Source organism: Falco biarmicus, chromosome 6, assembly GCF_023638135.1.
Source record: "Falco biarmicus isolate bFalBia1 chromosome 6, bFalBia1.pri, whole genome shotgun sequence".
In the NCBI taxonomy this organism is placed as follows: domain Eukaryota; kingdom Metazoa; phylum Chordata; class Aves; order Falconiformes; family Falconidae; genus Falco; species Falco biarmicus.
The window spans coordinates 62,140,414-62,166,914 of record NC_079293.1 but is presented as its reverse complement, the minus strand read 5'-3'; the positions used below and the strand labels follow the sequence as shown (position 1 = coordinate 62,166,914).

Genomic DNA, 26,501 nt, shown 5'->3' with positions numbered 1-26,501 from the left:
GCCGTTACCCGTGACGTCACATCCTGCCCGCGCCCGCTGCCTGCTGGGAAGCGTGGTTTCCTTGCTGAGGGCGGGTGACCGCGCGCGCAGAGCCTGCTGGGAACGGAGGGGCCCGCCCCCCACCCAGTGCGGCGCGCGGCGGGGCGGCGTCCGCCATCTTGAACTGCGATCGGCTGCCGCTGCCGCGCTCCGAAGCGGAGCGGGGCTTTCTCGCTTGGAGGGCGGCGGGTGCCGTGCGTCTCCGCTTCGATGGGTAAGAGCGACAGAGCACTGAGAGCTGGCGGGGAGGGGAGGGAGGAGGAGGGGCTGTACCCTCCTCTGGGGCGGAGTGCGGCGCGGCGCCGTGCCCCTTGCCGTAAGGCTCCCCGGCGCAGGCCGGTCTCCTGGCAGCTCGGGGGCGGCGGGCAGCAGCGGGGCGTTGCCGCACACGGCGCCTCGATCCCCACCGGGCGCCGTGGTCGGTGCTGGGACGGGGTCTTCCCGCGCTGTTCTCCGCTGCTTCCTCAGTCAGAGGGCTGCTGTCTTCCCGCTTCCCTGCGCTGCTGCCGATGGAGGCGCATTTGCCACCCCCTCTTTGAGGAACGTGGGTGAAGAGGTTCGCTCGCCACTGTGCGGCCGGGGCCGGTGGCCGCTGGCCGGGCAGCCGCCCGGCGGACTTGCGCTCTGACCCGGCCCCGCGTCCGGCTCTTGGCTGGGGCGACGCGTGCGGCAGCGTCCGGTGTCCCCCGGCGGTGCCAGCCGGGGAGGGGGCGGCGGTAGAGCGAGGCGCGGTGATTAGAGAGCCTTATGTGCGCGGGGGGTGGGGGTGGGGAACCCAACAAACGCAGCATTTAGTGGGATAGGTCTAGGCACAACAGGTGGGCAAGCTGCAGGATGTGGAGGGATTTAGTGTTAAAACGAGTTTAGTTTTGCAGAGCAGAAGTGCAGACTTCCTTGGATCTTCATGCACAACTCATGAAGCCTGAATAGATCAGAGGCTGCCAGTCTTTTTGCCCTTACGGTGTTTATACCAAAATCCTTGTGGGGTGAATGAAACTATAAATTCATAAGCTTTCCTTTTTGAATACGGTTTTGACGACAGCTTCCTCCCAGTTGAGCCTCTGTAACTCTTTATAGAGATGGTGACCTGACTGGGATACTTTGAGTGCACGCTTCTCTGGTTCATTGTTGGCCCTGACAGTTTTATTGGTGCAACTAAACTAGCAAGGCATGAATGATTAAGGAAGTGATGATGTGATGATGTTCTGGGACTAGTTAAGCCGGTAGTGTTAGTGGAAAAATGATCTTAAATTGTACCTCAGAAGTTAAATGACAGCTGCTAGAAAATCTCTTCGGACAGTGGCACACTTAGCATCGTGGTCCAGAGATGGCAGTAGTTACTAAGTTTCCTGTGAAGCAAATGTATTTGGGTGAAACAGGCTGTTGAGTCCTCAGAGTGTATTGTTGATGTCAGCCTAAGTCTGCAAACTGTTTTCCTCTCCTAGCTTGTGTTTATTGCTCGGCAGACCTTGTTACCACTGATACAAAAATAAAATTGTCCCAGCATGAAAGTTGATAAGAGAATTATGCACAGCTCGAGCTGTAGTTGAGATGTTTTCATGTTGTGGAAGAATTCCAGACAAGTGAGAGTTTGTGTAGAGTCTTAAATCACATTTTTGACAGTTAGTTCTCAGATGAAGACTACAGTTCTAACTTTAAAAAGTATCACCATACTATTAACAATCTTTTCCAGTCAGTTTGATCATTTCAGAATTATGTTTTATCGCTTTTATTTTTTCACAACTGATATGCCTGAAATGGCAGTCAGATTCTAATTGTCTAATCCATCAAAAGAGCTGTTAATTGGAATGAGTCAATAATTTTGTTAGGTATACCCTTTCCCATTTTACACTATCTGCATGCTACTGATTCTTAATTTGTTTTTCTGCATACAGTTTAGAAGGAAACACAGGATAATCTTTTCAAAAAAAAAAAGAAACAATGCAGTAAGTTATTAAATGAAACAGTAATTACTGCAGATTTTCTTTTTGGATTTGTCCTTATTTTTTAACACATGTAATATTTTCTTTATAAAAGGAGGAAGCAAATTCCCTTACTTGCTGACAGAATCAAAATTTAGAATCATAAGGTTTTTTGTTTTTCAGTTTGCTCATAAGAGCCATAATTTCTTTTTGCAGTAGCTTATGACCTTTAATGAAGTATCTGATCCCTGAGATGAACTGTAGTTTAATCTGCCATTAAGAAATACCTAGCTAGGCAAATATTTTCCTCTGATTTTTATTTTAGAGATTTTTGTTGATGAACTGGGTATTGCAAGCAGCTACAGGAATATATAGCTGCTGCTGTAGATACTTCTATGATACAAGAGGTGGAAGGTTTGTCTTGCAGGGTTTAGCCTTTTGGAGTAATTTTTCTTTTTTTCAATAGACAACATGGCAAGCCCAGGTAAAGATAACTTCAGAATGAAAAGCTACAAGAATAATGCACTTAATCCCCAAGAAATGCGCAGACGAAGAGAGGAGGAAGGAATTCAGCTTCGGAAACAGAAAAGGGAAGAACAGGTAAGTATCTTGGTGAACTGTTAACTGTTAAGGGCTTGTGAAGCTAAATTCAAATATATGAAAGGACTTGAGCAGGCTACTCCTTGAGCAGGCTACTCCTGTGGAGCAGAATCCAGAGTGCCAGGTTGAATATCTGTTTTCTGTGCAATGTTGGGGAACACCAGGCACCTCTTGATTAGGATCATAAAAGCAAAAAGTGAACAGAAGCCCCCTTGAGTCACAAAGGCACTCAGAGGAGAGACCTGCGTCTTAAGTTTAATCCTCAGACTAGGTTTAGACATGTAAGACTGGGCTGAAAGGATACCCATATTTCCAGTAAGAATTAGAAACATTGCATTCTCTTCCAGAGCTTGGGCCAAAGTTGTCTGTTAGAGGGGAGAGGATTACTTTCATCTGTGAAGCCATATTTCCTCTTGCCCAAGAGCTTTTTCTACGATTTATTAAAGTGGCTACCAACTTCTGATCCCTGAACCGTTATATGTAACATTTGCCGTTGTCGTTACTGAATTTTTACTGATCAGAGTACACAGAGCATTGTGTAATTTAATGGTTTATGGTAGTTCCTTTTCCCAAAATGTTTAATAGTTTCTTGCCAGGAAGGTAAGGAATGTAGTTTATTTTTCCTGCTTGGTCTAAAGTGGCTGAATTTGTCTCCCACAACCTAGAGAGTGTCCCAGACACTGATCTACAGCCTTCTCTGAGGTGGGAATGCTTACCCTTCTCCTGGGAAAGTGGTGCTACTGCATGGAAAAAGAATGTAAATTAGTTGGGCCAGAGAGGTAAGAGTAAGTAGTACAATACTGGAGCATTTACCTCTGAATGGTAACTGCATTGCAGTTCCTGCTGAAAATTCTATGTGCTTTGTAGTAAATACTCCCTAGGTAAATTACGAAAATAATGAGTGTTTCCTTTCCCATGCTTACTGTTGTACCAATGAGAATACTGTTATATTCTCCTCGATCCCAATTTGTTGGACTGGTGGTTTTCAGCTCTTCTTGAATTGGAGAGAACAAGTTTATGCAGGGAGATGAGACTGCTTTTGCTCCAGAAGAAATTGAAACTGGTATATAGGCCATGATGCTAAACAATAAGAGTTTATACGTTCCAACCAAGAGCTTCTCTGTCCTTTTTGAGTGCTAGAAAGAATGGTCTTCCAAAAGAGGAATGTTGTTTCTTTTTCCTTGGTGGGTTTAAATGGAATTAAACCTTGTTTATGTCCAGTATTCTGCAGTTGTTTTGTGTCCCGGATTGTGCCCAATCCAGAAGTGCAAGGGAGAGAATACCTTGTTTTAGGTTCCTGTTTGAAATATAGGTGGATGTGAACATGGAGTTGCCTCTGCAGGTGTGGGCATATACAATCACAGAAATCTAGGTGTCTGTAGACACCTACAGGACAAATCCTTCAGGATTTAATAAGAGGTTTCATTATTATGCTTACAGGTGAAATCTTAGTCCATGGACAGAGATTCTAACATTAATTTCTAGAGATACCAATAAAATATTTTTAGAATTATTAATTACGGTAGTTGTAAGTGTAGTACTGGATTAAAAATGAAAATTTAGATTTGGTTTCTAGAAGAAAACAGCCTAATATGAATGTTTTGCTTGAATGCCAGAAAATGAAGAGGTGCTCATTAAACATAGCTTATTAAATATTACAGTGCAGATATGTATTTTAAGCATAGGCAGTACGTGCAGTCAATTGTAAATCAATTTTTGGACATGGGGAATATTTAATGTTACATAATTCAAAAAGTTCACCTTGAAGCTACGCTATTTTTTTCTCCAGCTGTATTAAAATAATGTTTCTGTTTTAATCTTTCTGCAACTGTACATGAAATATAGGTGCTGTTCAGTTGTCATGCAAAGAAAGTACATAGACCCTCTCTTGAAGGGAGGAATATTGTGTGCTGAAACATAAACTGTGTTGATGATTTTAGCCTATAAACTAAACCAGGAGAAAGTAGTTTGTAGAATACTATTTCCTCCTTCAAAGTAAATGCTAACTAATCATGAGGGTAAGAGGCTAAAAGTAAAAAGATCTGTGTCTTATTTTTCTTACATGTGCAAAAATGTATGGTTCTTTGCTATTTAAAAAAAACCACTTCATTTTTTAAGTGTCTCTCTGAAGTATTGCAGTGCAGTTATAAGATATGGACATAGTATTGTTTTTCTCCTTTATGTTCTTTAAACTTACATATAGAATTCCATTTACATGGATGAGTAGGAAGGTGAGTATTTGAAATACTTTGACTAGTACTGGTGAAAGCATTTCTTGAAGTGTTTGTCATAGGTACCCACTCTATGATAAGTTCTAATGTCTCCCAAAAATTTCTTCTTTGTTTAGCTGTTTAAACGCCGAAACGTTTCTCTCCCAGGAAATGAAGAATCTATGGTAGAAAGTCCAATTCAGGATCCTGATGTCAGCTCTACTGTACCTATTCCAGAGGTAATTACTTTAGAGTGTGGTTAGAATATTATCTGTTAATGTGCATAGTACTAGATATAAGAAATCCTCCTTTCATTTTTAGGAAGAAGTTATTACAGTAGATATGGTACAGATGATTTTCTCAGATGATCCCGATCAGCAGCTCACAGCAACTCAGAAATTCAGAAAATTGTTATCTAAAGGTACATAACCATTGCCTGATTATTTTTTTTTCATTCCTTCTGTGTTGTTATTATGAATTTTAGTCATAGAGGCAGTTAACCATTAGTTCTGTTTTACTTTAAAGTAGAGCTTGCTGAAATTTCTCTTTGTAGAGAAACTGTGCCAAATCTCTTCCAACCTAATGACTAAATACAGAAAGCTTCATTATTCTAATGTTAAGTCTTTTGGACAAAGTAACAAAAGCAAGGCTATTTTGATTGCAGTGTCCAGGGCTGTAACTAACTGCACACTAACATTACTTATCATACTTGTTGCAGTGATTCAATTCTGATTCTCATCCTGTAATTGAGGGGAGAAAAATTAAATGGCTGCCAAAGAACAGTTGTAACTTGGTTTTGTTGAGACTGTAAGGCATGCAGTCTTAAATTAATGCTAGTATTTTTATAGTATGATAGGTAAAGGTATGCTTGATCATTTAAAATAGTATCTAATCCTAATTCTCTTCCACTGCCCTGAGCTACTAACCAAGGGAACAATGTTTTGTGATGTGTTACTAACATGCCCATGGATAGTAGTATGTGTTACTATTATTACACATAATATGGTGTTTACTAAGTCGTTGCACTTCACAGAGATGATCCTGCAGTCTTCTAAAGTCAAAAGTTTAGCTCCTTCATTTGAGATTAAAATAACTGAACGCTAAAAATTGTGTTGACCAGAGAACCATATTAATGTTTTGTGTCATACTGAAAAAGTAATTTAATTGGTCTTTTTTGTTAGACCTACACACATATGTTTGTTTTTATTCCGTAGAGCCTAATCCACCTATAGATGAAGTCATACAAAAACCAGGAGTAGTACAGAGATTTGTGAAATTTCTAGAGAGGAATGAGAATTACACTCTGCAAGTGAGTTTGGCTGGTACTCGTTGGGGGTTTGGGGTGGGATTAGAAACCTCCCCAAAAGAGCTTTGGAAAATGAGTGGGGTTTTTTTTTTTGGTTTTGTTGTGTTTTTTTTTAATAACCAAATTTAATTATTTTTAATCACCTAAGCTGTATATTTTAGTTTTCGAATATGTCAGTGATTGCTGCTGAAATTGTGACTTGAATCTTGTGAATTTCATAGTAGTCTTTAGGGTCCTGTATTCAGCTGGTCAAATACTTAGGTCTTGAAAGCAGAATGTGCTCAAGAGGGTTTCCAGGGTGGTATATTAAGATTATTGGCACTGATGTGTGAGCAAAATCTGTTCTATTTGTTTTAAGTATACTTTTCAGTTGAAGTCTTGGAAAGTAAAAAAATTCGTGTGGCAAGCTAAAACCTAAAAATAATTTAGATACAGAAGGGTCTTATTAAATAGAGATTTTGTCAATGCCAATTATTTTATTGTATAGAAAGTACAATAATATAAATAATTGCATTTCAGTGGAAAGGAAAAGAAGTGGTAAAAGCAACCTCTGCAACTCTCATTTCAAACTGCTTTTCATGAATTTAATTTTTACTGTTGAGTGGTTTAACACAGTCTCTGTGCTCCTCAACAGTTTGAAGCAGCTTGGGCTTTGACAAACATAGCATCGGGAACGTTTCTACACACCAAAGTTGTAATTGAAACTGGAGCTGTTCCAATTTTTATTAAGTTGCTTAGTTCAGAACATGAAGACGTACAGGAACAGGTAACTTTTCTTGGGGTGTTTTATAACTACTAAAAATTAATTATTAATTTCTGAATGTTTTGGAGGGGCAGGGAGGTGGGGTGGCTAGAGAGGCTTTGAGCCCCATTTGTGTATAAGCCAATTGATCTGACTTCAGGAAGATAAAAATTTACCTTTTACCTTCAGGGTATTCCTCCCCCCCGATTGTTTCAGGTGTCTTCGAACCTGTTTCTTATTTCCTGTTACTGAGCAATTTCAAGAAAGCACCCTATTTCCATTGTGGCATTTACAGGTGGACAGGGTCTAAAACACCATAATAGAAGTAATACAGTAGAAGACAATATGGGGTTTTTTTTCCCCCCAAAGTTAACTTGCAGTTTTATTTCCTTTATCCTTCTGCTCTTCCATCTTACTGTGTTACAGTCTTCATTAAAATTTTCCTAAACTTCAGGTTTTTTGGTTTGGTTTTGAGAGGTTTTTTTTTTTTTAAGAGAGGGGATTTTTTTTGTTTGTTTTTTGAATGATAAACAAAAAAGATGTTTAAGAGAGGCTGTGATTTACTGGCTTTTATTTAGCATGTTTCGAAGTTTGTACAGTGAAAGTTCATGATTTTACTTTTTTATTCCTTATACATTGTTTGCAACTTTGAGCCAGTTCTATTTAGTCTATTACACATAGTGAGCAAACATAAATGTTGAAAAGTGTGTGTGTCTTTTTTTTTTTAATTGTAAACCACACGAATAAACATACTTTCATAATAAAAAGTTTTTCTTTCCTTGAAAATCTGGTGTTCAAGCGTAGGTAATTGACTTTGAGTGCAGTATAGAAATCAGTAGTCTTCTGAAATTTTATATTTGGAATGATAACGCTTTTTTTATTCTGGAATATTTGCTGTAAAAATGTATAGATGATCTGTAAAAGTTGATTTGCAAGCATGTATAAATTCACTTGGATGCTTTGCTTTTTAAGGCAGTGTGGGCTCTTGGTAACATTGCTGGTGATAATGCAGAATGCAGAGACTTTGTTTTAAACTGTGGAATATTACCACCCCTCTTGGAGTAAGTATTGTAAATTAATACTATAATTGTAGTGCACAGGTATATATAGCTAAACTTCAACCTAAAATTTACTTGAAAAGAATATAAGATTTTTTGCTAAATTGATGATGTTTCTAGTTTTTGTATTACATTGCTATGAATCTAACATCTTGGAGTACCTAAGCATCATGTATGTCTTTAATTAGTCCATGACTGGCATCTTTCCAATGTTTGCAAAAGGGGAGAGGTGTTATTTTACAGGTATGAAATTTCTGTGTTGTGCAGAACTCTAGTGTTGTCAGAGTTCTGGATATAGAGGGTGGAAGAGATTACGTATTTCACACTTGAATTTGTGTGATTCCAACTTGCTGGGCAATAGGCTGGTTTCTTCACCTTTGTCCAGTAACTCCAGGCTCTGGTCTTGCTACCTATCCATTTGCTTGTTGAGATGAGCTGGAAGAGTAGTTGTTACATGAGTTGTGTTCCACCAGAAGATTTCACTTTACTAGGAATATCATTCCGGCATTTACTATATGCTTAAAATGGCAGATAAGGTAGTTTGATCGCAGAAAAAAATAAGAAAAATTCTTCAATTTATTATTGCTTAAAATAGTAAAATGCTTTAAATAATTTGTAAAATAGATTTAAAATAAGAAGAGGAGAGTGTGATTACTTTCCTCAGGGATTTAAAGAATTAACAGGTTTAGATGTTTTGGTATGTATCTGAAAGTGAACCTGATTTCTCAGGTGTTGAATCTTTTGCATTCTATTCAGAAAACCAGTAAAATGTTAACTTTTTTAGATGGTCTTTTAAGTTCTAACTTTTTATGCAATATTTTTATTAATTGCATTCTCTGAATGAAAGCATCAGTATTAATTCAAGGGAGGGTTGCATCTCCTAGCCCCCTCTGAAGAGCCTCAAAAAAGATTGGTTGAATGATCTTTTCACATGAGCAATGGTTTATTTTATATGCGTATGCTCGATTTGGGAATGAGATGCCCGTGCAAAATCATCCATTCGGATTCAGTTCATTCTAAGAAAAATTTGCTGCATGTAAGCTATGAAGAGAAATAAACTGAAATTAGTGCCAAATAATATGGTTTCTTTTCCTGATTTGAGGTACTCTTGGTAATAATAGACATAAAAAGACTTGGCTTTTCAATAAGAAATGATTGGGTTTATTATTGTTGTCTCTCTGGCAGACTGTTAACAAATTCAAATCGTCTTACAACAACTAGAAATGCAGTCTGGGCTCTCTCAAATCTCTGTAGAGGAAAGAACCCGCCTCCAGACTTCAGTAAGGTATAATAAAGTATTCATTTTCTGCAATCAGAAAGCTGAAGATGATTTACGTTTGTAATATGTTATAACACACAGAATCCTTGAATCTGGAGATAGACTCAATTTTATCTTTTTAATGTAACCACACAGTCCTTGTAATCTTGTCCATCTGTTGCATCTGCAAAACATCATCTACTTTGACACCTATCAGCAATAAAATTAAATTACTTAAAAACTTGAAATTGTAGTTAGATGCAAATAGTCATTCACTAGTATGAAATAACAGAAATAATGCATTCAGCACTAAATTCCTTGGGGCTGTATTTTCTCTAGATCTGTTTTGGAGCATGTGAGTTCTGATTGAAGTTTTTTTAAAATTTTACTTGTTTATTATGCTTATGAGTGCATGCTGCAGGAACAAAATTTTGAGTTTTCTGTTCCATCAGATGCAGTTAAATCAGACTATGGTGACAGAGGTGATCTGCTTGTATGCCTTCCCTTCCTCCTCTCTCCAGTATGTGGTTGCAAAGACAGGAAGACTGTAGTGGCTAGTAGGAATATTAGCTCCTTACTTCCAATATGAAATGAATTTCTGATAAGGTTAATGACATTAAAAAATTAAAAGAACTGAACATTGGATGTTCTGGTAGAAGAGGCTGAGGTTAAGTGATGATTACAGATAATTTGGAGAGGATGTACATGTCTTGAAAATTACCTCATGAGGTGTTAATTACTGTCATTGCTACTTAATAATTCTTGGAGAGATATTAATGAAAAGATACTGATGATAAAGATGATAATGAAAATATATTAATGAAATATATTAATTTCTGATGTCAATTAATTGATCACCTCAGTTGCTTTGCTTAAGTTACATCCTTCTGTCCTTCAGTAGTGTTTTGTTCTGGCAGTAAAAAACCCAAGGTTTCTTCCTGCTTAAGCACTTCAGTGGAAAAGAACGCTCTGTAGACGGCTACTAGTCCTTTGCTCTTTGCCCTTTACAGTAGCACCAGTTGGACACATAAGGGAGGCTGAACTGCATAACTGATGTAAGATAAAGAATTAGGTTCTACAAAGAATATGAAATTCCCAAGCTGTACAGCTGAAACCTGTCAGGTTCCAAGTGGTGTTAAGGTGGTCAAGTTGGCTCTGTTTGGAACTTGTATGAGATTAAGACTAGGCACTACAGTTGCACTGAGAACTGAAGTCAGACATTGCTTGTTTTGGTTCAGTTAACACTGAATCCTCTGTGAATTACTCTTGAGTTTCTTTGTGGTAAAGCAGTTGTAAATTGGTTATTAACAAATCACCTCCAGTACTCCTACAAGGACAGCAATATAAAAAAATGTTATTACTTTGAAATTCTGTTCCCCACGTGATTAAAAAAAAAAAAATCACTAATTCCTGATCCTGTGGTTACCTGTAAAAGCAAATGTTTTTTGATTAGGCTGAACAATATATTGTCTCTAAATAAATAGGCTATGAATCAGGATTTATCCAATTTTCCAGCTTGAATTGCTAGTTTAATCAGAAAGTGTTCCACCTAGGTCCTGATTCGTTAATGAGGTCATGTGCTTTGACAGTAAGTAGTTTCACACCTTCATGCCTTTGCAGAATGTTCTCTGAAACTTGAAAAATACAAAATACCTAATTTTATGCAATATTTTTTTCTTAACCTAGGTTGCTCCTTGCTTAAATGTTTTATCAAGACTGTTGTTTAGCAGTGACCCGGATGTATTAGCAGATGCTTGCTGGGCCCTCTCTTACCTTTCAGATGGTCCCAATGATAAAATTCAAGCTGTTATTGATTCTGGAGTATGTCGAAGATTAGTAGAGCTGCTTATGTAAGTCTGGTTGTCACCAAATAAATGTCTTACTGTATTGTTAATGAATTCAAATGGAGTTGTTTCTTCTCACCTGAAGTGTGAATGTATTTTTCGAGAAGTGATAAACGTGAACTCTGTCTGGAACTTTAAGTTGCTTGCTAGGTTGCTTGGCTCCTGAAATTTTTCTTGAGATTGACAGTGAAAAAAGTTTTCTCCAAAGTATTCCTTTATAGTCTTTAAAACTGAGTGTAGGATTTATATACATGGAGGAATAGAAGGTGAAGACTGAAAACAAAGCTTGACTTGCAAATTAATTCCTCAACTTTTTTTTTTTTTTTTTTCTCACTGTTGTATTTTGTTTTCTTACCTTTCTAGGAGATGTGGTCGCAATACAGACAGTTCTTGGACTCACAGAGTCCAGAGGCAGGCTTGTGCCACTTTTGAACTGTTCCAGTATATTTGGTTTATGGTTCGTTATTTTCCTAGAAAGGGAGACTAAATCCCTGTGTTCACATGGAGACTGCAGAGTAGGTCAGGAATAGTTCCCAGCTCTGACAGCTCAGCACAGTTTGCTCTTAAAGCTCATTTTTATAGCTGTCAGAGGGTGAGGGTGCTTTTTCTCCTGTAGAAGCTTTAGGATGACTGAGTAATTTCCTACTCCCACAGCTCAGACAGTTGTATATGGGAGTGTGGGCTTCATGTACTGGTTTCTAGGGTTATTGACTTGGAAAAGGGAAAAGTTGACTTACAAAGATGGGCTAAGTTTTAGTATACAGCTAATAATGCCCCTTTTGTTTCTGTAGCTGTTGAATGATGCAGGTTCCAGTATTGTATTCAATAATACTTGAGCTGGGTGAAATTAATCTGCTGGACAGATAGGTTGCTTTAAGTTGAGTTGTTCCATAGAGATGCCCTTTCCTTGAATCTGCAGTTCAGTTGTGGGCTTGCAGTTGGTGAATTTGGCTAAATAGGGGGAAAGTATAAGAAGTGATTACATGTGTTGTATCACTATAAATTTAGCACCTGAAGTAAACCATTGTTCACTGAAAATGCAAAATTATACTTTTAACACTGGGTAATATAAAGTGATTTAATATTTGTCTCCAGGCACAATGATTACAAGGTGGTATCCCCTGCCTTAAGAGCAGTTGGCAATATTGTTACCGGAGACGATATCCAAACACAGGTAAGATAGATGATTTAAGAAAAATGGTCTGGCAGGACAGAATTTTGTAAAAGTAGTGAAAAAAAACCTGTCTAGTACAGGTATCTGTGTACGTCAGTGAAAGAGGCTCTGTACAAATCTATATTGTTAATTTGACAGTTTAGGCTGCTATTTTAAACGTTAAATTACTGCATGAATAAACTTTTTTTTACAATACTGTATATAGTGGATTGTTTCATTCCTATATGCCGCTTTGGCTGTTGCTTCCCTATTGGTTTTTTTTCTCCTTAGTTGAGATTCAATTATTTATTATTGTTCCCTTTTTAAAGTCTTCAAATGCAGTCAAATTTTTCACTTGTAAGCAACAGTTATACTTGATTTGTCCATGAATTTGTGTTTGATACTCTTACTGATGCAGTTTGTTCTAAAAATTCGTTTTTCAATTTTGGGCAGTGGAGTTGAGTTTGATGCATTGCAGAAAATACTAAGATAGGTCCTGCTTTAAAGAAAATGGTCTCTCAAAGGCTGACAGAACTAGTGTAAAGGGAAAACAAGGAAATAAGTTAATCACAGAATTTTTAGTTGTGAGCTCTAGGAGAGGATTTTGCTAAGGAATTATATAGAAAACATCTATCTTTTAAAAAACAAATGAATTAATAACTATACAAATTAAATTTGCAGTTCTCCGTTATTCTTAGTTACTCATATTCTAGGTTTAAGCAGCCTTATTTAGTCTTGTGGTTGTCAGTCTTCTAGTCTGAACTTAATTGAGGGCAGATTCTTTCAAGTTGTTGGATTGTCTATTCACACACTACAACGTTGAACACTTTAGCTTTGCAAAATGTTATCTATGATACTCTGTATAATATAAATGTGTTGCAAAAACTTCTTTTGAAGTCATCTGTAAAAGTGTTTTAAAATATATATATATACTGCACAAGCCTATATATATATCTTATGTATATTGTACAACTCAGTTTTCAATTCTCAAATTATTTTAGGTGATTCTAAACTGCTCTGCGTTACCCTGTCTCTTGCACTTGCTTAGTAGTCCCAAGGAATCTATTCGAAAAGAAGCGTGCTGGACTGTTTCTAATATTACTGCAGGAAACAGAGCTCAGATACAGGTAAAGCCAGTATATTGGTTACTTGGTTGATTTTATTCTCATTTTACTAGTTCACTTTATTTTCCTTCACAAGGAGAAATATGTAAATACTACACTGACTCTAAATCACTTGTTTTAGGTAAAATTATAGACAGTTAGGACTAATTTAAATGTTTTCTTCTGAATTGTGGAAAATTATTATAAATTCATAAAATAATACTTAAAAATAGCTGTCATGATTTGTACTAGAGAAACTGGTTAAATTTTCCCAGAGGGATTTGGTTGATGCTTGTAAAACAAGTAAAGGATACTTCTCTTGGATCTGATATCAGTAGTTGTAATTTTTCCCTGTGGGAGCATCATCTACTGGCGCATTTCCTTTAATTTTGTTCTGCATTGTAATGTACGTGGTAAAGTAATAAGCAACTTTTCCTTTTTTTTAAAGTTGAAACAAAAAATTTGCATAAATTAGCCCAGTAAAAAGTGGACAATTCTACTGTTTGGAAACGTTGAACATGTCGCTTGGGTAAAAAGCCTGCATAATGTCATCAATACTGAGTCGTATTCTCGTGGAAACTACTAAAACCTGACTATTGCTCCAGGTGTCTGGAGTTAACTGAAAAAAGGTTCTGGTCAATAAAAATGAGAATTCTGAATCAGAGTACATATTTTAAATTACATCAAGAAGTTCCATGTTAATCTCTGACTGAGGAGAAAAAAAAAAAAAAAATCACCCTGAAACATATGTAATGTAGTCTTAGTCTTTCTATGGAGACTGTAAACCTGAATAAAATGGACAAAGTGAAATTTTGTTATGAGGTTTGATCTGAGTTCAGAAATCGGATATAGTGCTCACGTCATGGTTTTTAAATGGACCTATCCAGTAAGCAGTGTTCTGTCCACCAGAGACAGAGAAATCAAAAAAGATGATACTCTGATAGCTGTTGCAGTGCAGTGTTGGAATGGTTCTGAATTTCAGTTCAGTGTTTCTAGTTTGTGTGGTGCCTTCTAACAAAGCATTGTTTGCTTTGATACCAACAGGCATCCCTGACTTATGTAGCGAAGGGTATTAATGTACTTTGCATGTAATAAATCTTTATCATTAAATGTTACAATTTAATCTCTTAGGCTGTTATAGATGCCAATATTTTTCCAATATTGATTGAAATTCTTCAAAAAGCTGAATTTCGCACCAGAAAAGAAGCAGCATGGGCCATAACTAATGCAACATCAGGAGGAACCCCTGAACAGATCAGGTAAATTTATATATGTTACTATTTTCTCTGCCTAAGCACCTTCTCTAAGGCATTTTTATTTCTGCATTTGAATCTTGACAAACATAGCAACCAAATCCTAAACACAACTGTAATTCCTTGAAACTCTGTCTGTACAGGGACTAAACATGTAGAAACTCAAAAAAATGAGTAAAATATATGCAGTAGACTTGATAATAAATTGACCAATACGGCTTTGTTTCAGTGGTGTTACACCTACAGCTTTCACAGGGTTATCTTCCAGAGTTGATGGTATGCGCTCAAACATGATTGAAACAGTTGATGAGCAGTTTCAGTGTTGGAGAATGGAAAACTTTGGGAGAGTTGTTTAGAATGTGTGTGCAAGGGGATTGTATCTTTGTGGAGAGACTTCAGGAACTTCAGTGGTTTCTTTGTGTATTTTAAACTCCCTATTATTTTTTAAAAAATTTTAAAGAGGATATCTAGCAAATTGAGTTTGATTAAAATTTCAGTCAGCAGCTATTTACCTGCTGCAAAGATTGGACTTGAATGACTAGAATATGATGCTCTACAGTATCTCTGAGTATCATCAGCATAGCAATCAGTTTGAATCAGTAGTTGATAAATGGATTTATAAATGACAGTGTATTATTTGGAAGCCAGAACTGAAAGTGATGTGATAACCCTTCCAGTGCATTTGGGAGATCTGTTGCAGTAAGTGCATGCTTATTTATTTCAAATGTAAACGTTTCTGGTTTCCTTATAACCACTGAGTGTTATCAGAGGTAAGGAAAGTTTGTTGGGTTTTTTTGCCATTATTTTGCTTGTTTGCATAATGTAACATCTTAAAATTTAGCATATATTAAGTGAATTTTAATTCAGGGTCTTCAAGTAGGAAATGTGTGTGTAATACCATAAAACACAAAATACAGATCTGTTACCTGCGTCATGAAGTTCTAGCCCTTTTAACGTTCTAAAGGTACTACTGTGTAACTGCAAGATAATTTAAAACCACTAAATAAATGATATTTAAGCAACCTTTTGATGCAGGCACACATTACTGTCTTCATTTTACTTATACACTAGAAACAAGAACACAGGTTCTGACTTGGAAAAGTTCATACACAATTTTGTGTAGAATTGGAAAAAGGAATAGGTTACTGAGAATCCCAGTATTTTTTTACATTTACAATTATGTCCTTTTTATAGTAGGTAATGCTACTATCTTAATGGACTGCTGTTGTGGACTACATTAGTACAAAGCAGTGTCCGGTGTTCTTATCTGTCTCGTGTTTATTCAGTATTTTTGCTACTACAAAATGTCAAATGTTTGAGAAAAGAACTTACAGCTAAAACTATTTTTCTTACATTCCATTACACCCATCTGAAGATCCTAAGTGAAAAGGTGTTGAAAAGACTACAAATTCCACACAGCAGTTAGGAATATGCACATTAAATTTTCTCATTAGGATGAATTAGAGTATTTATTCAGTTTCAGACTAAGCTTATCTTAGTGTTGTTGCATGGTTTAGATTGTTGGTTTTTTTGTTTCAGCCAGTTTTTTAAGCAAAATTAAAGACTGATAGTGATAAACTGGTGTGTCACTGTAAATGTGCTGGCTTATCAGTCCTTTTCCACGCCCCCCCCCCCTTTTTTTTTTTTCTGCTGTTATAAAGGTATTTGGTAGCACTAGGTTGTACCAAGCCTCTTTGTGACCTCCTGACTGTGATGGATTCAAAAATAGTACAGGTGGCTTTAAATGGACTCGAAAATATTCTGCGTCTTGGAGAACAAGAGTCTAAGCAAAACGGAATGGGCATTAATCCTTATTGTGCCCTTATAGAGGAAGCATATGGTAAGAAATTACTTCTTGTAAAACTACATACCTGAACTTCCCTATTTCAGGCTGTAAAAACAAAACCATTGTGAACCATTTTGAAATTTGTAGGTAAGTTTTATATAAGTAGGTAAGTTTAATATAAGAATGACTTCAAGCATAAGTGAACATTAAAGCGTTGTCAAGTAAGTAATGTAACATGGTGGAAAAGGTTAAATGCAGAAAACCTGTGGATGTGTGTCTGTGGTCAGTTCATGGAGTGTCTGTCTAGAGAAACATTTTCAGAAATACTTAACATACAGATATCCTAGTCTGTTGGAGCAATGATTTGCATTAAGTTTATCAGACACTCCTAAATACATTTTTATTACTTTAATACATAGTCCTGTCTGGTGCAGTGTCATTACCAATAGGGATGAGAGATCAGAGTTTGTTTTACTTATTCCCAAAATTGGATCACTTTTTAGCGTAGTTAATATCGGTATTAGCAGAATCGGCTTCACCTCACAAAAATCAAATAAGTTTTACTGAATTTGTGGGAGTATTTTGTTCTGTTTTTCCTTTCATTAATCAAAATTAAACCCCATTTTAAAGGCATAGTATCAAAACTAAATTGACTGGGATTTCATGACTAGATGATTTTGGTTTAACAATGTTAAAACTGGTGTATAATGAAACTAGCATTATTTCTGGAAGGTTGTCTTTGTAGCTCTGAGAAAACAAAATTGGTAGACATTGGTGTTTCAGAAATTGCTAATAACAATTCTAGTTGACCACATATCTGATTAGACGATACTAACTTCTCTGTAAAGTAGCCTTTAAATCTGAATTCCATGTTACAGTTTTATTTATAAAATCAAGTGCATACTTGGAGAACTTACTTTGCAGTCGTAACGTGTAAGAGGAGTAAGTACTGACTACTTCAATGGAACTTACTCTATTCCAGATTTTGAGTCTGTTTATAATTTCAACTATTGAATGTCGAGGTTCTGTTCTTTCCTTTACCAGTTAAGCATAGACTGTTGAAGTGGTAGAGTGTAAGTTCAAGTAGGGGAAACAGCTAATTATATCACCCTCGTTGCTTTGGCCTCTGTAGTCACCAGAAGGGTTTGTATGACCTCTTCCTAATCCAATTTAAGTAAAAACTGAATTGTCTTTAAAAGAGTTTTGAATCGGCCTAACTGACCGCCAAGCACTTAATCCTGCCAGCAGAACAGAGGTTATGTCCTCTAGCTTTCAAATGATAAGGCTTTGGCAAGATACATTAAATTTGAAAAAAGATACCAGACTGTGCCCAGTGACGACTCGATAATAGGGGATAGAATTTAGAGTTGGGGAAGACTCAAAGAGTAAAAGAAAAGAAATGAGGATATTGTAAATCACTATAGCAAACAGTTCTATGCTAATTCTTTACAGATTCAATTTCTTTGTAGGGATGGTGTATTTCTTTGTAGATGCTGCAGCCTCTTCCTTCTCCTTAGTTTAAATGGTAATTTTTTTAGCATAGTGTTAAAATTCATTTGGATGACAGAAAATGCTGCAGAAAATGAAGACTAGAAATACATGAGTTAGGAAATAAAGAGTCAATGATACCAAGTTAATTGAGATGATTTGGAATTGCATTTTTTTATTTAAGAATTTCCATTATGCTGTGAGCTATACTATAAGCTGTTTCTTTTGAATTCCTCATTCATTTAAGCAACTGGATTTTGAAAATGTTTTGTTTTGAATGTAGGACTTGATAAAATTGAATTTCTTCAGAGACATGAAAACCAAGAGATCTACCAAAAGGCTTTTGAACTCATAGAACATTACTTTGGTGTTGAAGAAGAGGACTCCAGTATTGCACCTCAGGTGGATGAAAGTCAGCAGCAGTTTGTGTTTCAACAGCAGGAGGCTCCAATGGAGGGGTTTCAGCTGTAAACTACTGAAGTGAAGACAATTACAAAAAGTAAAGGCTTGTAGGGTTTGGGGTTGGGTTTTTGGGTTTTTGTTCCCAGAGGTCTTTTCTTTATGGCCAAAGTTAGAGGAAAAGTTGAGTATGTTTTGCAGAAATAGATGAAGAAGCAGCTCATGCACTTTTATATATTGTGTTAGATACAACCGTTCTTTGTTTTGTATTTGTGTTTTTCATTATCTCTTATGTACAGAAACAACTGTGAGTAACCCTGTCTACAGTAAAGCATTAAATGTGATTTAACAAGAAGTGTTAAGCTAAGTCTTCATAGGATTTTAGGTAGTGGTTCTGAATTTTTCATGTAGTCTCAAACTGCATATCAGCAATACAGTTATGACAGTTGCATTTTGGCAGTAGGCTTGACTTGCCCAGTCTCTATCAAATCTACCTCTTGTATTGAAGCAAAAACATTGCTTCAGAACTAAGGCATGAAATAAAGATGAGCTTGTAAGAAGCTGAATTGGAATGTGAAAAATATTTATTTAAATTGTGAAACTTTATGCATTACTTACTTTACAACACACTGTTGGAATTTATTTATAAAATGTATTTAAAGACCTAATAGATATACATATATAATGCTAATTACCTAATATAATATTGAATATATGAAAAAGCTTTTTCTGGATTTTGTGGGAAGAGGATTATTTCAGAGGTTTTCAAATTGGAATCAGAGAGCTTGCTGGTCATTTGATGTTGGCTCTTGTAATTAAAGCTGCTAAACGGTATTAAAAGTCAGCCACAAATACAGTACTTTGCAGTGGAAGCAGTTGCTGTAGTTACCACAGGAATGCTGTGACTATGAATGGCAGAGATGATGATTTGCACAGATCCCAAAGCAGATGGTTTACAGCTGTCTCCTGTCAAAATGTGGTAACGCCACTTCAGTTTGAGAAACATGGCAATGTTTGCCTTTCTAGTACAGTAGCTTCTTAAAAGTTAAGACATTAGGTGTTATTTTTTTGACCAAATATGCTATTGTCACTTGAATTATTCTTTTAAGTTAACCAACTCTTTTCTTTTGGTAAGACAGTAAAAATACTGCAGTGAAGAATGAATAGTGAATCACTCCTTTGTAGTTGAAGGAGAAGTTTGTTGTACTGTAAATATCATTAAGTATGTGGGACACCAAAACTAACTAGAATTCATTGTCATCTAAATATTTAGGCTCTACAATATACAGTGTTTGCTGTTAAACACTAAAAGAAATAGAATTGTGATATTTACTTTAACACTTTTGAATACAGAAAAATGTATGCTCCGCTTCAACTTGCATATAAGTAGTGTTTCTGGTGTATTGGTAGTATATCTCATTTGGAGAAATGAATACTTTGGGTTAACTCTGAAGTATGATTATTTTTTAATACCTGTAATTAATGTATTAACATCAGACTCCTGGGTTAAGTGGAATCCTTGACATACGACAGCATTTCATGCTTCATAAAAAGCTGCAATTTAAACTTCAGATTACTTATCCCATGGCACTGTGCTTGTCACTAAACAATATTTTAATGCACTGAAAAATACAGGTTAAAGGTGGTATCATTTACAGTACCATTTGATATTTAAATTTTTTTTACATGCAAGTTAAGATTCTAAGATGTTTCACTTCGATGTTACAGCAATATATACTATTGTAATTGAATGTGGGACTTAGAAGTGGATTTTCTAAGACTAATGGTCAGATTTGGCTAAGATGTACCTGGGAGGGAAGAAACCTCTTTTTGAAGTCTTTTTAGTGGAAGATAGAAGCGTAAGCAGTGTACATAGGAGTGCTGTTACTATATGAACTCCAAATAGTGAGATATTTTAGTAAATGACACTTTAAACCTAGATTTGTACAGCATACAACAGTTTTGAATAGTGTGATAATACTGAGTACAGCTGCCAAATTTTCATATAATTTTAGATGATTGTATTTGTGCCCTTTTTACTCTCATAGTTTTAGGTTTTCATATTATGCTGCCCTTCCTTCTTTCCTGGCCCCCCTCCCCCTTTCCCCCCTTTCATCTGTTCAAAGTACAGGGTAACAATCATGAAAAACTACCAGGATTACTAGTAAACGCTGAATTTCAGTGTTCTTCTAATGTAAGAAAATTATTCAGGTAACAGGGTATTCCATTGTTTCTAACAATCTTGTTTTGATAACATAACCAGCTGTGCCTGCTTTTTGTTTGGAGAACCCTGTAAAAACTGCATTTATAAGCCTCTCAATTTAAACCAAATCTGAACTATAAACATCTTGATTAAAAGGACTTGAAAATGAAGAAAAGAGGGGACACCAAGTGTATTTGCTTTGAAAGAATGTCTTCAGTTGTGTGGCTATATTATTCTATATGTGTGAAAGGTTAGTGACTGCACTTTACGCATTTAGATAAACTATTTCATGCCTCTGATACATTTAATCGTAATGGTTTAAAAGGGAACTAAAATTGATGGACTTTGGCTAATGAAAATCATTATTTAAACTCAACATCTGGTTTACCCTAAAATTGTTAAAAAAAAATCACTGAAATTTCTTCTTTAAAGGAATGAGTGTGCAGCATGGCCTCTCCTATTTTATCACTGGGTTTACACCACACTTTGCTAAAAGCACATAAATGAGCAATATAAAACCAGAGATGATGACTCAGGGTCAGCTCTGTGGTGTCATTTGCAGGTAGAGGCATGAATATGATGATGTTGCCTAAACAGATGAAACCAATCTGTGGAGGAAAAAAAACCCCAACTAATTGCGAGAAGGAAATATTTAAGTTTGGTATTTTATATGGAATCTGAAGTGCCCCATCAATTACAAAGTCTGTTTAAAAATACAGGGGTTTGGTTTCAGTTAAAAGGGTACCATTTGTTCTGCTTAAATGTGAATTCTAACTAGCTAATCTATGCAACTATGCAGAGTATAAATAAGACTGATTTTTTTTTTAGTTCCCTACTCGATACACTGAATCATATCTGATTTTTTCATCGTTGCACTTTTATCTGAGGACTGGTTCATACAGCTTTTTAATTTTCTAGTATTTGCTTTAAACGCTGTTGCTAGCAGCAATCAGACAATAGTAATAATGTTGGCACAGAAATAAGTTAGCTATAGAACAGGTTTGCAACTGGAAAATATTTGTCGGGTCTGTCTTTAAAAAAAAATAAAAAATAGAAAAGATGCACTATTGTCTTTCCTCCACAGTTAGTTCTCAGTTGGTGTAAATTTCTCAAATTGTACAACTGAGGTATTTTGTAATAGGTCTGCCAATTGATATGTGAAGTTTAACTGTGACTTCAAAGAGTTCACTGAAATCTGGAATGGGAAATTTCAGTTACTTATGGCACAATATCTTCATATAATGTGTGGAAACTAAATTACCTGTATTAATTTCAGATAGTAATAGTGCATCTTTAAATCTAGGCCAAAGGCCTATTACTGTAACAGAACACATATGAATAGTATGCAATATTACGGAATGTTAAGTCTCAAAATACCATACAGAAACCAATAAAACCTATTTTACAGATGTTTATTGTATTTATTTACTGGTTTCATAAGTGTGGCTTCCTAAATGAGAAAACGCAAATGCCATTTTGAATACAGCACTGAGGCAAATGAATTCAAAGTGGCTGATTTGTGCACCGTAGGACTGCACTGTCACCAGAGAACTCTGGCCTTAAACGTTTTGTAAATAACTAACCAAACATACCTGATGTTCTTGGGTAACTACCTCATCTCCTTGGAAATTAGTTGCTGCTTTTAATTAAATGCAAAACACTCTTAACTCATTTTAATTATATGCAACCAGTATATCAAATATCTCTCTCATAGACTGCCCACTTCTTTTTGTGATCCTATAACTACCCTTATTGGCTCCGGTATGTATAATACTATGCTTGTCCATTTATTGGTGAGATTCATGAATCGCTCGCGGTTAATTTTGCTCTTAACAAGGACATTCGGCATTTTGTATGAAGTTACTTTGTCTTCGACTCTGCTGCTAGTGCAGCCTCCTCCCGCCACTTGGCCTTCTTTGCTAAGTTCCAGCTTGTTAAGGACTCATGACGTGCAGCGGCCTGCAGAAGTAAAACACCTACTTAATGAGCAGCGTGGCAAAAGTAACGATGCACCTCAGGGAAAGCTACCTGGTGTTGGGAACAGCTGGGGTGACAGGCACATCAGTTAGCTGGCACTAGGGTAGGTCTAAGTTGCTGCTGGTCAGGTTTGGCTACTTTTTGCGGCTTTCCATCATTTTTAAGCATGCCCCCTGATGAATAGCTGGCACTACTCACCTTTTTAGCTGAGGCGATCACTGCAAAACAAGCAACAATTGAGAGTCCGATCATGATGTAACAAGCTTTAACTCGAGCTTTGTTTCTTGCCCTGTCTAGCATCTCTGGCCTGCAATGAAAGTTATTGAATTGAATCGTTACAAAACTGTGAGGTACCTCTTTGTCAAAGCATTGTAGACATAACATCATAATTGAAAAATTAAAAATAGAATTGGCTTCTAAAACAAGCGTCTTCAGCTTGCTATGACTGGTTATGTACCACCCAAGAACTTTGTATTTCCTGACCCTAATCCATTTGCAGTGGAAAAGCAACATCCAATGGATTGAAGCTGATTATTTTTTTTAAGCTGAACAAAATACAGTAATTGCTCATGCAGTAAATATTAGCATTTAAATACTTGGGGTAAATACACCAGAAATCATACCTTAAGCTTTATTTAAATTGTGAAAATTAAGGGGGGGGGTGTTACCTATTTAAACAGATGGAGAAGTGTATGTGGTGTCAACCAGATGTGATGAAAGTGAGTTCTTTTTATTCAAAATTAAGTTTTGAAATCAATTACTGTCATATCTAACCTGCTTAGATGGTGCCTTGTGTAATGTAGGCTAGGGACTTCGTATATATTTGGATAGGTGATTACAACAGTTTGTACTGCTGTGAGTTCAAACTTTCAGTTCTCTGGAAAAGCAACAGCTTTATTTAAAGTGGGCAGCTCATGTTGGCTTTCTTACTATTACAGGAACACACACCTAAACTGGAACAATCTATGCGATTTTTTTCTGCTGGTCATCCAATGCAAAAGCAATGAAAACTTCTGCCCTGCGGTTGGCAGTAGCTGCTGCGAGAGAGGCGTTGTACAGCCCAGCAAGGCGCGTTGGTACAGCTCCCTTTCCTGCCCTCCCGTGTTCTGAGCAGGCTGCACACCCGACAACCAGCTGTACAGGGAATCTCTGTATCACTAAAACAGTCTCAAAACTTCCAGCTAGGTCTTTTTCTGAGTCAGATGTTATACTTGGGAGTACAGTTTTAAAGATGTTCATTGTAATGGTGGCTGTGCACTATTTTCCTTTCATACGTCACACGGGAATGCTTTATATGGATAAAGATACATATTCCTAAGATACATAATATACATCATATAGAATTATGGGGGTTTATATATTATGTAAAAAGGATAGTTGCAGAAAGAATTGATTTTATGTGGGGAGTAAAGATCTTGTAACAATCTTTCCTCCAAAAAACCTTTAGCTTTACTTTGAAGAGGATGTGCAGTGGGATGGGGCAGAGCTGGAGTTCATACTGGAAGTTCTGCCTGTGCAACCTGTTCCAAGGCTGAGGGCCGCAGTGCTTCTCTCTAAGGCTTAACGCAACAGAAGAGGGCAAGCCGTACGAATGGCTATGCCACATCTACCCCCCTCCCTGCCAAGGCACGCACAAGCACGTGTGTGTGCCATGTTCCTGGCCGATGGCTGACGCTGGCTGCCGTTCTAAGTAACTGCTTTTGTTTTGTACAAAGGTAAAAATAATCTTTAGAACAAACCACACATCAGACTAGCACATAAAATCATTAATCCACTAATCCATTTGTAGCAACAAAAGCAAAACCGTGTTATTAGTCTGCTTTATTAACCTAATTATATTTCACAGTGCACTAATTGAAAATCTGCTTCAGAAGAGTTTCACTTTCTCCCTGCTTTCTGCCTCTGCTTTAAGGAAAACAGACCTGATTATGTTCTTCCCTAATTGCACATTAGGGCCTTTGCTACTCAACCCTTAAGCAAGACTCTGGGTAAACCTCTGCTGAAGTCAGTAACAGCTGTTCTAAAACAAACCACCCACCCACCCACCCACCCACAACAACCCAACCTCGAATAAAGATTGCAGATTTTGACTGCCTTCAGCAGCTGGATTGTGTTCACAGTTAATATCTTGCATTATTATTTTTTTTAATAAAGCAATGACAGTGTTCAGCTTCAATGCCTCACAATTAACTTCTAGTAACATAACAATTATAATTACCATATATGAACTTGCATTTTAAGAAGACTTCGCTCACCCAGAAAGCACAAAGTGGTGACACTGACTTGCCAGGCCAGTTACCACACAGAAATGAGCGATTTCTGTGTGTGTATGGACTGGCAAATGTGTGTGTCTTTATAAACACTTCCTGACGACTCCAATAGCTTTTAGAGCTTCTGAGACCTGCCTGAACCTTTCTGTAGCGGAAAATGGTCAGGCAGCACAAGAGAGGCTGAACCGTTTAGAAAGTCACTGTCTGGCTCAGCAAACACCAGTGGAACCATCAGGAACCAACAGCAACAGGCAGAGGATGTACCTGTTGCTTGACACGGCTCTGCACGCTGCTTATGCTCAACATACCACCCAAGGCAGGGACATACTGCGATGATAAAAAAGTGTCCTGGAGAGACATGCTGGCTAACATCCTAAGAAAAAGGCAGCAGCTGGTATTAGAGGAGTTTCATGTACTCAGTGACTGACTCCCCTGGGGTATGCTAACTTTCAGGGAGTCAGAGAACCACAGAATTGGCACGGTTTGGGTGGGACGGGACCTTCAAAGGTCACCTCGTCCAGTGCGTTAACAAGAATGAGAGGCTCTGTCAAGTACTCCATTTTCCTTGGTGGGGAACGTTTCTCATAATCTCTCTTTTTTTCCTCAGATTCTCTAATAAATCATAATTTACCGCCTGTAGTCATTCAGTGACAGCTCCCTTAGAACTGTTTATGGGAGCTATAAACAGAAAATATTATTTAACTATAACATCCTTTTCTCTGATCGCACATTAGGAATAAGCAAAATAAACAAGCAAGTACATAAATGTAACGGAGGCTATCTGCTCAAATGGATCCAGCTCTTAACCCCAGGCTCTGGGGACTCCAGTAAGGAACATTTTTTCATCTTAACCTCTAACCAGGACAGGAAATTCTTTTGCCCTCTAATTTGTTTCCAAGTTTTCAGCGTTGAAAAACCGACTGGTTCAACCTCTGTGGAAAAGCTTTAGATGAGGGTCACGGCACTGCTTCCCCTTCAGCTCCAGTTCCCCTCGGACAGAACAGCGCACTTACGGGATCCGCAGCGGAATCTCTTCTTCTGTCTTGAACCGGCCAGTCCAGAGGAGGATTTTTTTGTCAAACTTCGACGGTTTGTAACTTGCAACCACCTTGTGAGCCTGCTCAGCTTAAAGGTGAGGATAAAACCACTTCGTCAAACCACGCACTGAGAAGGAAAGATGTGCGCTAAACCCCCCTGCCCGGCCTGGTCCTGGGAAGAGGGACTCGGGGATTAAACTTCCCGGCCCCCGGCACGCCGTTACCCCCGCGCGGTCTCCTGAACACCCCGTACGCAACGAGCGGCTCTGCGGGCGCGGTTCGGCCGCCCCGCCGGTGCGGGTGCGGTACCCAGCCCAGCAGCGCAGCGCCGCCGCGACCCCGAGCCGCCCGCCCGCCCGCCGCTCGCCCCGGCCAGCCCCAGGGCGCTGCCGGCGCGGTGGAGCCGCCCCCCCCGGCCCCCAGCCCCGCTCCCCGGCGCGGCGGGCAGCGCCCCTTACCACGGGGGATGCTCGGGCTCCGGGCGGGCTCCCCGCCGGCGGCGGCTCCCCGCGGCGCGGGCAGGCGGAGCGGCGCGGCGGGCAGCAGCCGCCCCGGGCGGAGGCGTACCGGCAGCATTCCGGGAGCGGCTGGAGCCTCTGCGGCGGCGGGAGCGGCCCCAGCCCCGGCCTAGCCCGGCCCGGCCCGCCCCCGCCCCTCAGCCGCGCCCGCCGAGCCCCTCAGCCCCGCCCGGCCCCGCCCCGCCAAGCCCCGCCCCTCAGCCGCCCCACGCCCCGCCCCGCCGAGCCCCTCAGCCGCTCCGGCGCCGGCCGGGGTGCCGTCCCCCTGGAAGCCGCCAGCGCACCCACCGCGCCCGGGGGCGGTGCTGGCGTTGGAACGTCAAACGTCCGGGTGG

The 26,501-nt window shown here is 38.4% G+C and overlaps 2 protein-coding genes across 3 annotated transcripts; one reads left to right on the top strand and one right to left on the bottom strand.

Moving 5' to 3' along the window:
* The first annotated feature begins 94 nt into the window (after positions 1 to 94).
* KPNA5 (karyopherin subunit alpha 5) lies at positions 95 to 21,773 on the top strand. 2 transcript variants are annotated; one of them, XM_056342617.1, is made up of 14 exons: positions 95 to 253; positions 2,428 to 2,561; positions 4,909 to 5,010; positions 5,093 to 5,192; positions 5,986 to 6,080; positions 6,712 to 6,843; positions 7,792 to 7,880; positions 9,063 to 9,162; positions 10,822 to 10,985; positions 12,075 to 12,153; positions 13,134 to 13,259; positions 14,367 to 14,494; positions 16,150 to 16,328; positions 18,046 to 21,773. In XM_056342617.1, exons 1-14 carry the CDS (start codon positions 250 to 252, stop codon positions 18,231 to 18,233), a joined length of 1,620 nt encoding a protein of 539 aa, XP_056198592.1. In that variant the 5' UTR covers positions 95 to 249; the 3' UTR covers positions 18,234 to 21,773. The 2 variants fall into 2 exon arrangements, with proteins under 2 accessions (XP_056198592.1, XP_056198593.1); XM_056342618.1 differs by lacking the exon at positions 95 to 253 and adding an exon at positions 3,227 to 3,340 and having other exon boundaries at positions 2,424 to 2,561.
* On the bottom strand, positions 21,151 to 26,263 carry FAM162B (family with sequence similarity 162 member B). The gene is made up of 4 exons (XM_056342621.1): positions 26,107 to 26,263; positions 25,625 to 25,736; positions 22,540 to 22,648; positions 21,151 to 22,323 (listed from the first exon to the last, which is right to left on the bottom strand). Exons 1-4 carry the CDS (start codon positions 26,222 to 26,224, stop codon positions 22,225 to 22,227), a joined length of 438 nt encoding a protein of 145 aa, XP_056198596.1. The 5' UTR covers positions 26,225 to 26,263; the 3' UTR covers positions 21,151 to 22,224.
* Positions 26,264 to 26,501: the final 238 nt, after the last annotated feature.

Coding starts and splice junctions, on each gene's coding strand:
- KPNA5 (XM_056342617.1), top strand. Junction 12,154..13,133: donor GAGACGATATCCAAACACAG/GTAAGATAGATG, acceptor AAATTATTTTAG/GTGATTCTAAACTGCTCTGC. Junction 14,495..16,149: donor GGAACCCCTGAACAGATCAG/GTAAATTTATAT, acceptor GCTGTTATAAAG/GTATTTGGTAGCACTAGGTT.
- FAM162B (XM_056342621.1), bottom strand. CDS start 26,224: ATGCTGCCGGTACGCCTCCGCCCGGGGCGGCTGCTGCCCGCCGCGCCG. Junction 22,649..25,624: donor GAGATTCCGCTGCGGATCCC/GTAAGTGCGCTG, acceptor CTTTCATTGCAG/GCCAGAGATGCTAGACAGGG. Junction 22,324..22,539: donor TGATCGCCTCAGCTAAAAAG/GTGAGTAGTGCC, acceptor TTACTTCTGCAG/GCCGCTGCACGTCATGAGTC.